This window comes from Thalia democratica, chromosome 4 (genome assembly GCF_965202585.1).
Source record: "Thalia democratica chromosome 4, ktThaDemo2.hap1.1, whole genome shotgun sequence".
Lineage (NCBI taxonomy): Eukaryota > Metazoa > Chordata > Thaliacea > Salpida > Salpidae > Thalia > Thalia democratica.
Genome location: NC_139168.1, coordinates 17,180,719 through 17,196,994, shown reverse-complemented (window position 1 = coordinate 17,196,994; position 16,276 = coordinate 17,180,719). Strand labels below are relative to the sequence as shown.

At 25.2% G+C, this 16,276-nt stretch overlaps 1 protein-coding gene across 1 annotated transcript; it reads left to right on the top strand.

Moving 5' to 3' along the window:
- Positions 1-13,463: 13,463 nt before the first annotated feature.
- Positions 13,464-14,072, top strand: LOC145833086 (protein FAM200C-like). The gene has a single exon (XM_082940284.1). The coding sequence runs from the start codon at positions 13,464-13,466 to the stop codon at positions 14,070-14,072; it is 609 nt and encodes a 202-aa protein (XP_082796410.1).
- The last annotated feature ends 2,204 nt before the right edge of the window (positions 14,073-16,276 follow it).

Here is a 16,276-nt window from a genome sequence, read left to right as displayed (position 1 = left end):
GGTATTATTTTTTAAACTGTGATGAGTACGGACAACTTGTACCTTTTCGTCTGTGCTTTGAGCATTTAAACTGCAATAAATATTGAAAAAATAAGAAAGTTTTTGGGTTTAAATTGCAAATAAGTAAAATTTACAACTTAAAAATATAAGAAAAGTTAATTGGGTGTCTTATTTACACAATTTTTTATTAGAACCAAACATTTTTATCCAGTTTGCTTATTTACTAGTTTTTCATAGTTTAAGGATATATTATTAATGAATACTTTTTCTTTTATCTTTGCAAAACTATCAACATTCTTAACAACAGCGAGAAATAAAAAAAACATAAATTAAGACAGCTACTAATATTATTAAAATTCAGTTTTGTATCAAAAGACGTATTACAATTCACAAAAATTTAGTTTAATGTTCACTTAACTTAGGAATTTTTTTTTTTTAAAGCTTTTAAAGTTTTTTACAATTCATTCCCAAAATGTAACTTCAAGTTTTTACTTTTTGGTAACCGGCCACTCATATAGCTATTCAATTTTTTTTATCAATTTATGTATCTCGATTATTTTTATCAATACTTGAAATGTTATAGAAGATGTTTCTAAACTCACAATCAATGATTAATTTTCTAAAATATTTTTTTTATTAAAACATAATAAGAGCCAAGTGTTTATATAAGTAGTTTAGATTTTTTTGTTCAACAAGCTATTATAGAATATTGCATAACTAATGTGTAATGGACATATACTACTTTTTTTAACTAGTTGTTATCATTTATAACTTTGTAACATTAAGCAGAGCTACCATAGTTAAGGAATTCCTAGATCTATCTTGTAGAAAGTGTTTGTGGTTTTGTGTTTGTTTCTGCATATTGTGCTTAGTTTAGCGATCTACGTATTTAACTATATAACTTTGAGATGTATTACAAACGATGTAACTTTGATCCCTGTTTTTAATAAAAAAAAAACTTTTCTTTAAAGTTACTCTATAAAAATTATAATATATAACTAATCAGGTATGCTAGTATACATGATTTAGCAGTATTTGTCTGTAATGTTGTTTTTAAGATAATAAATGTGTACAGTCTTATAGAGTGAAACCATTATATTTACCTTAGCCGTGAATAAGCTAATTGTTACTTAGTTGTTAAAGTTAAGTGAACACGTTTTAGCAATATTTTAAATTTTACCTTCTTAAACACGAATAAGCTATATATCTTGTTAGTAATTTTAAAAGAGAAAAATGAACATTCATAAAAATTAAGAAAATATTTTTGAAAAAAAAAAATTAAACTTGTTCAAATTAGTTTAGTAATTACTAAACTCATATAACATTATTGTTTTTCAATACTTTAAACTTGTTATACTTATAAATAAAACAGTAAAACACATGTATTTTTTGATTACTTTGCTAAATTAGATAATAATAAAACATAGAAAACTATTAAGTCCAAAAAATACTATATACTATGTAAACTTGAAATTGTAACAATGTTTTAGATTTCAAAATTGAATAAAGACTTTCTACATTAGATTAGAAGTTGATTGAATATATCAAAATATTGATGGAGAATGAGAACTGAATCAAAAATCTAACAGTTAATACACAGCAAAAAAAAAGTGTGATTTTATAGCTATTAATTAACCCGAATCAACTTTTTACAACTGTTTGATTACTTAAATATTTAGTATAATTTCAGTATTAATAATAAATACATTTATCGCGTTTAATACTTTAAGCTTAATCAACAAAAATCTTAACTTTAAAACAAATATACTTAAAATACATTCAGATACAAAAGTCTTAGATAATTAACAAAAACATTTAGGACTAAAACAAAAACATTTTCTTATCAGTTTGAACTGAAAAATCTAAGATGGAAACAAAAATTCTATTTAATATTTAAATTTCTAAAACAATTCCTTCAACTTTTATGGAAAGAACTAAAGAAGGGCAGCTAAAGTGGATGTAATGTTTTATTATTTTGTTTATTTTAAACTTCAGGAAACTAAAAATTTCTTTTTTTAACCCATAAAGTACTTTAGTTTTTTGACTTACTGATAAACTTTTTTAGGAAAAAAACAATACTGCTACTAATCTTTATAAACTATGGTCGAAAATACTACTTTTACAGTGTAGTTATAAAAAATACCCCCTTTTTTCAATACTACATGTATTAATCTTTCTTTTTGTTCCAATACTTTACGTTTGCTAGAAAATAATGAACACAAACTAATTTAGAATTACTTCAAGTCTATTCCTTCCAGCACAGTATTTTGTTTTATTGGATTGCTTTTTCTTATTCGGAATTACTTATTTTTGAAGTTATACTTCTAAAACTATAAAAGAAACCTGCAATACTTTTGCATAAAAATCTACATCTATTTTCAATAAATCATTTTCAGGTAGATATTATAATTATGAAAAGAGCATTTTTAGTTTAGTACAAAAAGTGAAAACATGTAATATAGTGACGTAACATTCATCTTTAATTTTAAGTAAAAAATAATAACATTGAAATTAGTTTTCTTGAGATAAAGTAACTTTTTAAAGTACTAGTTGAGGTTTTAAAGTAAGCTTTAAATAAAAAAGAAGAACTCAAATTATTTTGGAAAAATTAAGGCACAAAAATTTTAATATACAAAAATTAGTTTAAGTATACTAAAAAAAAAAATTTCAAGTTTTTTCAGTTTAATCACTTATCTGCAAAAGGGTAGTATTGTTTTGTTTATTTAATTTTAGCTTGTAATTTATTTGTCCATTTGCTTTCCAAAAAGTCTAATTCTGTTTGATCTTCTGAGCTATCCAAAAAAATTATTGTGAAAGCTATTCAAATTCTTTAATTATAGTTTGATGATTTTTATTATAATGTAGTTTAAGTGCAGCTCGATCGCTAACCTCGTTCTTATCCATGTTTTTCCAATTAAATATATGCGAGCACCACCTTTGCGAAAAGGATGTTATCGTCTATCCAACATAATACTCATTACACTCCATACTTTCTGCCGCATTGGTCACGAGTTTTTTACAATTTAATTTCTTTTTTAGGTTAATTAATTTTTCAATTTTTTATTTCAAACTATCAGTGATTTTAACCATTCCTTTATTACCATTTCGATCGCACATCATACATTTCCCACATGGGTAAGAAATACCTTTATCAGCATTAAGTTGTTGAGCAATTATTTTATAATTGATAAGTAACGTTGCTAGTGTGTTTGGTCGTTTATATGTGATCATTGTGTTTGGGTTAAGTTGTTTTTCTTTTTTATTTAGTTTTAATAAGTTAGAAAAATTTGTTGTCCATGTGCTAATGTTTTCTTTAATGATACTTTGTTTTTTGTTGTTTTTAGGTGGTCCAAAGCGTTCTTTCCATTGTTTTGTAATTACCAGCATATCGATGACTAAATCTTTGCAAAAACATGAATTTAAACATTTAACCTTTAAAACATTTAGAGCTTCTAAATAAGCGTCATCACGTTCACAAAGCCTTCCCAATCGTATCGACTCGCTAAATTTTTTATTTAAACATTACTTTAAAAATTTAAATTATTACGTAAAAAAGTTACTTTATCTCAAGAAAACTAATACAAGTGCTATAAAATGTCATTATTTTTTACTTAAAATTAAAGATGAATGTTACGTCACTATTTCATATGTTTTCACTTTTTTGTACTAAACTAAAAATGCTCTCTTCATTATTATAATACAGTACACTACCGCTTAAGTACGCAAATTGAACCCGACCAAAAATTGCGTACTTAGCACGATAGTGCGTACTTTTTGATGACATAGTATAATATGAAATTTAGTTTTTTGTTTTCTTTTTTACAACTAGCCACCAAATAATTAAGCCAAATAAACAAGTCTTTTTATTTTTAATAACATTTAATACATAATTCAAATTTGCAAAATTTTTTAATAGATTTTAAAATGATTTATTTTATCTATAAAAAGCTTCTACATAATTAATACATACATTTAATATAGAAAGTCAATGATTAAAAAATAATATTAAGCTACATTTTATTTTGTTAGAGGGAAAGTACCAAACTACATTGTGTTTACCAAACATTTTCAAAACATCAATGTATGTACATTTAAATTAAATTATTACTTAATTATTTTGTATTTGTAGATTTTTTTAACTTTGTCATCTAGATTTATTTATTTTATAGCATTACAGCTCAAATATCATTATTTTTTTAACTTTCCTGCAACCACTACATAAGTTTTTTTAACATTTAATAACAGGACTGTCACAATCTCAGGCCACTTAGACTACTCAGGATTACTCACCCTAGTTTAAAAGTTGTAAAAATCTCAGGCTAACTCAGCAGGTTGGCCATTCTACCTGGAAACATAAAATAATCTGGAAAAACTTGATGATTGAAAATTTAGGCAAAAAAACAGGAATTTTTTTAGAAGTTCTAGTATAACATTCTTTACTTTGTCTTTCTGTTTAAGTGCGTACTTAAGCGGTAGTATACTGTATCTACTTCAAAATGACTTATCGAAACTAGTTGTAGATTTTTAAACAAAAGTATTGCAGATATCTTTTATAATTTTAGAAGTATAACTAAAAAATAATGGAAAAATAATTTTAAGTTTAATTATTTAAACAATATTTTTAATGATTTTTTTCTTTATAATTTTTACAATGCAAACATTAGTATATTCTTTCAACTTGATGTTTATGTTAGAAAGTTGTTATTACTTATATACTTTTCAAAAAGGCAGAATATTATCGCATGATTTTTCAAGTTATAAAAATGAGTAAATCCATATTCTTTTTAAGCGTTGTTTTTAATTTTTACGCAATATTTGTGCTCTGTTATAAAACTAAATAGGTAGAGGGATTATTTTTTGTTTAACTAGAAATATAAAACATTTAACCTTCACCAACGAAAAGTTAATACAATTATGAAAACTATAGCAAAACAACAATGACTTTGTATTATTGAGTGTGGGAATAATGTAATAAAATATTACATAAATACACTTAAGACTTTTATTAACTGAGACAAGATATTTTGAATAGTACTTGTTTTATCTTCAACCTTTAAGTGTTATATCTAAATGATTTTTAAATTGTATATTGTTTAATATGTTTTAATCAAAACTAATTAAGTAAAAAAAAAAAAAATTCTAATGCACAAAAAAAAAAGCTCAAAAGAAATATAAATACCTTTTTTAACAGATTTTTTTAAATACTTTTTTTATTTAACACTTGTGTTTATATTTCAAATACTCTTAGTTATAACAAAGCAAATAGTAAAAACTGCTTAGAAATGTTTTTTTTTTATCGAAAAAGTCAAATTTAAGTCTAATACTAATTAAAGTACCAAATATAAATGAAAAATTAACGCATTGATATCGCAACTTTTATAAAAAAAAATTTAGACACGTTATATGCTTGGTTAAGAGTATGAAGTTTTGTGGAATAAAATCATCAAAGATAAAGCCTTGTTTTGCTCTCAAGATTTTTAATTTATTTAAAGCTTTTCTATGATTAAAAAAAAAATATTAAATGAAAGTGATAATTAAATGTTATTTATTATAAAGATTATCAACGTTTTAGTACACCATCATCAACTATTTTTAAACATAGGTTTAATTTATTAACAAATATAAAATAGCAACTGGAAACAAAGTTATTCAAAGTATACAAACGAATATTTACTAATTGATTACATAAACTACTATTTAAAAGTTTTATAAATTGTTATAATACAAAAGGTGTTTGTAAAATATCTATTGAGTTTAGACAATTTGGGAAGATTTTATTTTTCTCTAACTAAAATTATCAATTCTTCCTTTTGTAATATCACACGATATAGCATAATTAAACATTCAATAGCAACGTTTTATATTATTACAACTCAGGATTCAATAATATCAAGGTTGTTTTACGTCATAATTAAAACGAGCACAAACTAATTGACGCGCGCAGTGTTTAAATCACATCAAAATATGTAAATGGTTGTTTCTAAACGCTAAATTTAAACTATTAATCGGTTTTTAAATTAAATAATTTTGAAAATCAACGAAAAAAAACAAAGTAATTGAAATTAAAATGCGTATGCATACACTTAATTCGCCCTTGGTACGAACAACATAACGATGAAATAGCTTTGACTGATTTCATTTCAAAAAAAGAAACAAAAATTTAAATTTTAAAAGTTTAAAGTTAAATTATAAACATTATTTTCTACCAAATAAGCGCAATATAAATAAATATGAAGCTTGGTCTTACTGTAATTTGTAAATTATTGCTGTAATGTGTTTAAAAGTGTAAAATTTGTGAAAACAAACATTTATAGTGTTTTTAACTAACACTGATTAGCAAAAAAAATTACGATTAAACAACCTAATGTGATCAAAATTTAAAGTTTAGTCTTATATTGTACTTTTTAATATCAACTTTCACATTATCATTCATTGAATGTTTGTAACATTTGATACGCAAGTTGCGAGCAAATAAAAAATAAATATTTGTGTGAAGTAATACGTGGTTTAAATTTTACAAAGTAGTTAAAATGACTTATTTAATTACATACCACCTACGAATTAAGATATAACAACTTTTGTTTAATATAATACCAATGACTTTGCATAATAAATGTTTTAACTAACTTGATAAATCTTATATTACATTACTACAACTTTATTCAATATATAAGATAGTAGTTTTTATATAGTTCTAAGTATTACTGTATTTTGACACCATTAAATTTTTGTTCTCAATTTCACAAAACATTAATTCTAGCTAATACTTGATTTTAAAAACACATAATATTAAAAGGAAAAGGTAAAATAAGAGAGCTAAGAAAAAACGGAGCAAATCGCAGTATTTAAGCAGCGAAAAATTGTGATAAGATGGTGCATACTTATTAGGTTAATCAATTACTTTTAGCAAAATGTTTTAAAAAAGTTTGTTACATTTTAATTTGAATTTATGGAAAATTTGTAATTTTATAGAATATTTACAGCAAATAATAAAAAATGCATGAAAATTGTTTTTATTATTATTGTAAGATATAGAAATCAAAGTTCAATTTTTTTTTTTTGAATTCAAATTTTTCTATCAATTATTTATTTTTGAATACTTGTTTGCTAATAAAAGTACTAGTTTTTAGACTTTAAAATATATTCATATCCATATATATTATCAATTTTGTTTAAATACTTTCTGATATTAAAACTTTCCGTTAAAGTTCGAAGTTGTTTACTACTTTAAAACTAGTGGCTAATTTACTATAACTCAACTTCTTTTTAATTGACAGCCATGACATTTTAACTGTACCTCAGCTTTAATAAATTGATTAAAACTTAAACAACTATTAAATTTTATAACACCCACTTAAGCACAAAACCGATTAGCAACTTTTTTATTTTAATACCTCTTCAATTCGTCTCAATTCAAATTAGAATATATGCAACTAACAGATAAAATACATATAAAATAATTTTAAACGCTTTACACATAAGATAGTTTGATTAAATGCAGGAGAGATAAGTATAATTTTACTTTTTTTAGTTAACAAATTTTCGTGCAAAAACATTACTGAAATATACAAAAGTGTTTAGTTGTGTTAATAGATTATATATTGTAGTATTGTATATCTTGTGAAACTTTTGTTTTTAAAAAGTGTTTTAATTTTACAATAAATCAAGTGAAATAAAGTAAATAACAAATTAAATTTTTGATTATGCTACGCAAAAAAAAAAGTTATTTTGTATTACAAAAACATTTTCAAACTGCACTAATAATGCGAAGTTGTATAAAACATTATTTGTTTTTTCGCAGACAAAATGAATTATTTTGTAATAAGTTTTTGTTTGTTTCTGTTTGTATCAAAGAAGTTTTCTTTTGGAACAGAAACTAAAAGCAAGTAAGTTAATATACTATTTTAAAAGCTTTTAAAAATTTTAAAAATACTAAGAGTCTCTTTTTAAAGGAAACTGTATATGATATAATTTTCCAAAAATAGCACTTAATTTCAATTCATACCATTTTAACATGTAACATAATAATATTTTTGAAGTTGTTTTTAGTCCAACATACAAATAAAATGAAATACTTTCTAGGTCTAGATAGTTTTATTAAAAAACTTTAGATAATATTTAGTTTGTTGTTGTTTTTATATCTTTATAATATTTACTTGTATAAACAAACTTTAGCTTTTTTTCATAAGAGCAATTTTAAAATATAAAGTTAAAAAACCTATTATTTTACCATAAATATTTAATGTAAATTGGCATTAACGACAAATACTTTAAAGAGTTAGAAAACACTTTTAATGGTTGTTAAAAAACTTAACAAATAATAATTTTAGTAATCTACAAACTTACTTGATTGAGGAAAAGCAATACCCAGGAACAATAAAACTTATTAAAAAACCAGTTAGTTCTAAGCTATTAGTTTGTGTTAAGCTATTATTGTGTATTAGTGAAACAAACATTTTTTAAGTAAACACTGAAATATTTTCAAAAATTCATACTGTAAAACTAATATTTTTTGAAAGATGTTTTGATAACTATACTAAAACATTTCTTTTAATAATTTGATAAGTTTTAAAAGTAACTTTAGCGAAAAAAGAAAATAAACAACTAAGTAATTTATAGTTATAGCCAATAAAACAGAATTATTTGATAAACTTTATCAACACTTGGTAATAACAAATGAATCAATTATAAATAAAATCCTAAAAAAATTCTTATTTTTCCAATATTTATTGCAGTTTAAATGCTCAAAGCACAGACGAAAAGGTACAAGTTGTCCGTACTCATCACAATTTAAAAAGCAGTACCAAGGTCTTGAGTATAACACCTTGCCTATAAACAAAAGAAGTAGCAGCCCATGGACTATGTAGTAAGCGAAACAAAACACAATAAGAAATATATGAACAAAATTTAGACTAGCTCATTAAAACAATTTTATATACGAGTTTAGTTTAGGTTTTAAAAATCTTAAAACGTTTCTTTTTGTATAAACAAAGAAAAAAATGACAAATGCTTTAAATTTTTTTTTCTGGCTCAGCAAATATGCAAATCACACTGACTTTAGGTTTACTTTCCTCTTTACAGTTTTTAAAGAGAAAATTTAAAAATTATGCAAACATCTTTTATAGAGTATTATAGTAACACATTTTAGCGATATTTGATACTTGACTTAAATTATTCAAATTCCTACCCTCAAAGTATAACGTACTTCAAATACTATATATCATGTAAATAATAGTCTACATAAAATGTTTATTTGCAGTTGTGTATTATGTTCTGTTTAAAAGTGCTAGCACTTAATTTAAATAAAAGCTGAGTAGTCTAAATTACTAAATCATGAAATACTTTAAACTTATTATTTTGAAATTATTTTATAATGTCATTTTAAACGCTAAACTAAATTTCAAAATAAAATTAAGCATTAAATAACTTTTTATAACAGCTATTTTTAGAATGTAGAATGAGTTAAATTTTTATTAATAAATACGAAAATTTAAAAAGTTTAATTTACATCTTGTTAAGTATGTCATTAAAACTTATTTATTGCAAAATTTGATTGTTTTTTAGTTAAATGTAAAATAGTTTTGTTCAGTTCAAGTCCTAGTCACATTTGTGCAAATTTTTTAAACAATATAATAATCGAAAAAATAATTGAGAGAAATAAGAATATCTGCTAGCTTTAAGTGTCAAATTTAAAAGATAGCAAAAGGAATTTTCGTACAAACTTTATTATCTTTTCTTATTATTACACTTTTTAAGTTGTTATTTAATCTGCTTTTTACATGATAAAATACTTAAAATTTGTTATAATTTTTTTTATTAAACTAAGTGTAAAACAAAAAATTTTTTTAATTATTGTTTAAATATTTTTTCAAGTTTAAATAAACAGTTTATGTTGTTTTTCCATAATATAGTTGTTTATTTATTCAAATATATTTATTTATTTTTCAGTTTCGAGTACGATCGCCACAGAATTCCCGCGCTTTTGCAGCGAGCTTGCTGCGACTGCCAGTCATGCGTGACCATGGACAATTTTGGCCTTTTTCTTCCCGCCGCCCGCAAGTACTCGCACCAGGTCCGCGTTGCCGTCCAGGTGCGGAGAAGGTCGTCGAGGCAACCGCGAAAGTGGGTGCGGGTCGTTGAGGAAGTCCCCGTGGCGTGCACCTGCGCCGTTGCTAAGTGGCAAATTTGATGTTTTAGAAAAAAAAGCTAAAATTTGTTATATAGTTTTCGTTTATTGGGAAAGTATAGCTATTTCTTAAATGTTATAACACATTGCTATAAAAGAGTTACTTTTTGTCAAAGGTTTTTTATATAATCTTTTTATTGTTTTAGAGCATGCAACATATTAGACAAAGTCATTCTTATCATTTTAAGACAGATACATTACATTTGCGTTACAAACTTCAAAGTTGATAAAAGCAATTTGATATTTCTGTTTGAAATTGGTATACTATCAAAATTCACCCAATTTTTTTTTACATTTTCTTAATTTATTAATTTATTTTATATATTTTGTGAATTTTTTTTATTTATATTTTATTTATTTTCATTATCACTGTTCCCCTAACCCTTACCCTCGTTCGGTAAGCGGTTCTCGAGTTTGACTGGGTGGATTTCGATCGCGGGTGAATTTTGAACGTGTCCCATGATTGTATATTTTGTGTATAAATTTTAACAGCAACTTTCTTTTGACTAAGCTATATTATTTGATTTAAGGTTTTGTTTATCATTATTTTTTATTTCCAAAACTATAATATCTTTTACAGGTATTCTATATTTCTGTAAAAAATTTTACTTAAAAGCATGTATACATATAGTTTAACTAATTTTTTTTTTTAAACTTTTTTTTATAAGATATCCATAAGTGCTGTTGTTAACAAAAAATATTTAAATCGAAAATTTTTATTGTTCCCATTTTATTATTTTTTATAGAATAAGTTAATTAGGTTGTCAAACAACCTTCAGTGTTTTATATCAATATGTTTATTTATACTTTGTTTATTATTAACAAAAGCTCATATTCTTTTAATAATTTTATTATTAAAGTTCTTTTTCTTACTTCATCAAACCGTTTTATTTAAACTAAGAATACTTTTTTTAATCAAAATACCAACACATTTTGATGTATTTTAACATTGCTTTTTCTTTTATTGCAAGTTAGTTTTGCTAATTTTTGTTTTACCTAATTGATATTTGTTTTTTGGAACTTATTTCATATTTAATTTGTAAAAGTTTACGGAACTAGTTGTTAAAATAAGTGATTTTAATCCAAAAACTGTTGTATATACATTACTATAGGATGATATATTTTGTTTTTATTATACAATTTTCGCAAAATGTTAGGGCTTTCTTATATACTTTACTTTTAACTAAACATATTACTGCTAGAAACATTATTGATTACTAAAAATATTAAACATGACTTGTAATAAACACTAACACAATATTAACTTTTTCATAAAAGTGCTGTTTAAATTAATAATTGTACTTCTTTTCTTAATTGTTTTATATAAAATTAAAAAATTTAAACTTTATTACGCTTAAATAAAGTAGAATAAAACGATGAAATTGTTAAGGTGAAGTGTTATAGAGTTTTGAAATACTATATTTTAAATTAAATTACATTCCTGTTGAGTAAAAACAATGTTCTAAAATAATAAAATCAAAAAGTTAAAATGAAAACTTCACAGAAATAGTAAAAGTGTTAAATAAAGTATAAGTTAGGTAACTGATAAAATAAAACAAATAATAAATTTATTAATCGAAAATTCTTTAATTTAAACTTATTAACAATTTACTTTTTAAGTATTCTGAAGATTATTTGTATGTTTTATAAAAATAAAAAGATAATTTTTAACAAACTTATCAATAAAATTTGAAATTTCTGGCTAGTATACTTTAAAATCAGTCTAATTTGTATATTTGCCGAGTCAGCAAGTTTTTTTAAATTTTTTTATTTTATTTTAGTTATAATTTTTTTTTTCTTAACTTTTTTTTAATATGTTTCGGTAGAAGGGTTACAGATAAGGTTAAAAGTAAAAAAAAAGCTCTAAAAAAATTTAGTGATCAGCAAATATAAAAATAAGACTGACTTTTAAGTATACATCTCATATAACACTTTTAATTTTGATAGCATGTCGCTAATATATAAACGAAGTGCTTAAATTCTTATATAAAGCCATATCAACAGTGGGTAGAATTTAAGTGAGGCGTGATTTTAGCGGCTGTAAAACTTTTATCTAAATTTAGACACTAAAGTATCTAAATCAGGGGTTCCCAACCAGGGGTGCTCGCACCCCTTGGGGGTGCGAGGCAGCATTCCAGGGGGTGCGAGATGGCTTTTATTTTTTGTATGACAAATTAGGAGATTTCCACTCTCTAATAAAGTTTTAAAAATTAAAAAGTATATTTTGTTATAAAAAAAGTTGGCGCTAATTTTCTGAATAAATTTATTTTATTAATACGTCATAGAGCAAGAGCGAATTTATAGAAGTAAATTATTTTAACTAATTTCGTTTAATAGCTGTTAATTTAGAATTAACATTTCAGTAAAGCTTTCTTAGAGTTTTACACCTGTGAATTTTAATCATCTATTCTTTAAATATTTTATTTTCTTAACTGGCCATTAATTGTTTAAAACAGTTAATGAGCTAGCATCTATTTTAATTGAAATACTTAGATAACAATTAGTATCTTCAGCAGGTTTTTTATTAGCTGTTAAGAACAGGTTCTTTTAAGTGTATTACACTTATAATGTAATCTTTTATAAAGCTTAGTTGTGCAGAAAGTGGTGCTCAAAGATTTAACATCAATAAATTGTAACGTTCACAGCAACTACTGTATGTTATACCATTTTAGAAAACTTGTCTTTAGCTTTACTGAAACCAATTTTTATAGATCAGCAAAAGTGTTCAATTCATCAACTTTATTTCTATTCATACCTTTTTTTGAAATTAAACCGTTTACTTTTTTCAATCTACTTTTTTCTATTTATGTTGTAAGCATACAAACTTTTTTTGTATTTGCTTTTATACCTATCTTTTGACAATTTAAGACTTAAATCTTTTAACTTTTAAAAATCTTAACTCAAACCTTTTTTTATTTTGAAACCTCCTAGCTGCAAATAGTTTTGGAAATAAAACATTACATAAGCTTAAATTAGAACAGCTGATTTTTATATTTTAAGAAGTACATATATTCATAACAAAATGTATAAAAAGTTTAGTTTTGAGTTTAAGCCTAATATTTTTTACTTTTCTAGACGAAGTCATAGGCTGAAGTATTGTTTTAGTATAAATTTTATGACAAAAAATGTCATAGTAATTGACTATTTTATTTTTTTACAATACAGTTTATTTAATAAGTACTCAATCATGTCAAAGATAAGGAAGTAGAATGAAAGTTATGTTCAGTTTGGTTTTACTTGCACTGAAACAGTTGAAGGCCTGCAAAAACCGCAATGCATGTTATGTAACATTGTATTTTCGAACTCAAATTTGAAGCCATTTAAGTTGAAAAAACATCTTAACAAACGACATGGTGAAGCAGATATTTCAGGTCATGATTTTGAGTCATTGAAATCTAAAAGGATCCGCTATGAATCACGAGGAACACTTCCAAAGTTCGGTTTTGTATCTGCTGGCAAACCTCTTTTATTAGCTTCTTACCATGTGGCGTATAACGTAGCTAAATCCAAAAAGCCTCATACAATTGCTGAAGAGCTGATAAAGCCATGTGAGTTACAAATAACAGAAGATATTCTTGGAAAAGAAGCTTCAAAAAAGCTTGAGTTAGTGCCGCTATCTAATAATATTATTCAAAGTCAAATTAAAGGTTTAAGTTCGGATGTTTTGGATCAAGTCATTGCTGAAATCAAAGCTAGTTCTTTAAAAATCTATCTCCAGTTAGACGAATCAAGCGATGTTGAAAATTGCAGTCAATTGATTGTACTAGTGAGATATGTGCATGATGGTTCGATAAAAGAAGATTTCTTATTTTGTGAAGAACTGAAGAGAGCTACAAAAGCAAAAGACATCATTCAATGTGTCAAGATTTTTTTTTGCGAAACATGACTTAGACATGCAAGTTATTGGTTCTGTATGTACTGACGGTGCCCCTGCTATGTTGGGAAATAAATCTGGTTTTTTGCTTTGTTAAAACAGGATATTCCGCACTTGCAGGGTACTCACTGTTTTCTTCATCGACATGCCTTGGCATCAAAAACATTGCCCTCGAAATATAAAAATGTCCTTGATATTTGTGTGAGGACAATCAACTGGATTAGAGGTCGTGCTCTTAATCACCGTCTTTTTAAGTCCTTGTGTCAAGATTATGGTAGTGAACATTCAGTTTTACTTTTCCATACGGAGGTCCGCTGGCTATCACGTGGAAGAGCTTTAACGCGCTTTTTTGAATTGAGGAAAGAAGTAAAAGCTTTTCTTAAGGAACGTGACTATGACCATGTCAAAGAAATGGAGTCAAAAGAGTTTATTCAAATACTAGCTTACTTAAGTGACATGTTCAGCCGCTTGAATAACATGAGTGTTTCCATGCAAGGAAGAAATGTAAATATTTTAAAATGTCGTGAAATAATAAATGCTTTTAAAAAAAAGTTGAATCTATGGTGTCGACGAGTTGAAAGAGGCAATTTATCAAACTTTCCATTACTCGAAGAAGTGACTGATGAAGATGAGTTTTTCGTTCCAAGTGTGCGTGAAGAAATTATGAACCATTTGGAAATATTATCCAAGTCTTTTGACGGAAATTTTAAAATAGGAGAACTGGAAATTTCTGAAGAATGGATAATAAATCCATATTCTTTTAATTTGAATCACATGTCTGATGATTAATCGTTAAAAGATGAACTTATTGAATTATACATGAACCGTTTTATCAAAATGCAGTTTGAAAGCAAAACTTTTGAGCAATATTAGTGTTGTTCAATGAATTTGTTTCCAAAACTTGGTGAAAAAGCACTAAGTACTCTCATTCCATTCGCGACGACTTACTTGTGTGAGTCTGGATTTAGTACTCTTTTGTCTATAAAAACTAAATCAAGAAACCGCTTGAATGCACAGGCAGACATGCGAATTGCCATCAGCAACAAAATGCCACGTTTTCAGAAAGTTTTGTACAATAAACAGGAACAAAAAAGTCATTAACTTTAGAGTAGATTTAAAATTAAGTTCTTAATCTTTTCAAAAAAAAATTGCATGAATAGTATTTTAATAATTTGTTAAATACAGGATAACGAGGTATCATTTAGGATTTTTTATTAAATATATAAGATTAGTTCAGTTTTTTGTTAATGTTAATTTAAAAAAATGTTTTTTAAAAAGATGGATTAGTTTTTTTTTCGTTTAATTAAAAAGTAATTAACTTTTTTAGTTTGTTTATAAATGAGCAGGTAAAATTACAAGTGATGAGCTCCAAACTCACTTGCTTGACCTTCATAAAACGTTTATCGTTGCGAAGGGAAGAGTGAGTTCTGATGTTTTCTACCTTATAAAAAATAGATAAAACTTGTTCGAATATAGTTTGTTATGTTTTTAAATTTCCAAGTGTTTTATTTTTGTTAATATAGTACACTATCATAAAAATTAAAAACAAATTATTAATTCATGAAATCAATGAAATTATAACAAAATTATTAATAAATAATTAAGCATACAGTGTTAGGGGTGCGAGATCAAATTAAGAGATTTTGGGGGTGCGGAGCATCAAAAAGGTTGGGAACCACTAATCTAAATAAACAAGTAAAAACGATGTTTTATAACAGTTTTTCTAGCTTAAAGTTAAACATTTTTAATCAAAGACAATTTGGTTTTTTTATGTAGAACAGGCAATTATCTGTTGTACACAGAGTGTCCCTTGAATGGTATATGTTTTCTGACATATTCTAAAGTGAAAATACCTAAGCAATAAGCTTAAATATGTAACACTTAACTTTTACTTTATTTTTCTTAGATCATTAGACCACAAGCTTTTGGTAGATTGAGATCTGGGTTCGTTCTTATCGAAACTCATCAGTCAGTCGCAACTGAAAACCCCTGTAGCGCGAGCAAGATCTGCAAAATATGCAACCTTGAACGAATGGCAATTTTAGCAGAAGATAGTAAATAATTACTAAATAAAAGACGTGATATTTCAAACAAATGTGCACACAACCGACGGTTTTTTTTCAAATAACACCTTAACGCTTTCTCACCTTCCATACTTTTCATCCAACTTTCACATACACACACAAATTCACTTAACATATATTAATATAATTATA

Bases quoted from the DNA above. Each gene is read 5' to 3' on its own strand.
- LOC145833086 (XM_082940284.1), top strand. From the start codon at position 13,464: ATGTTATGTAACATTGTATTTTCGAACTCAAATTTGAAGCCATTTAAG.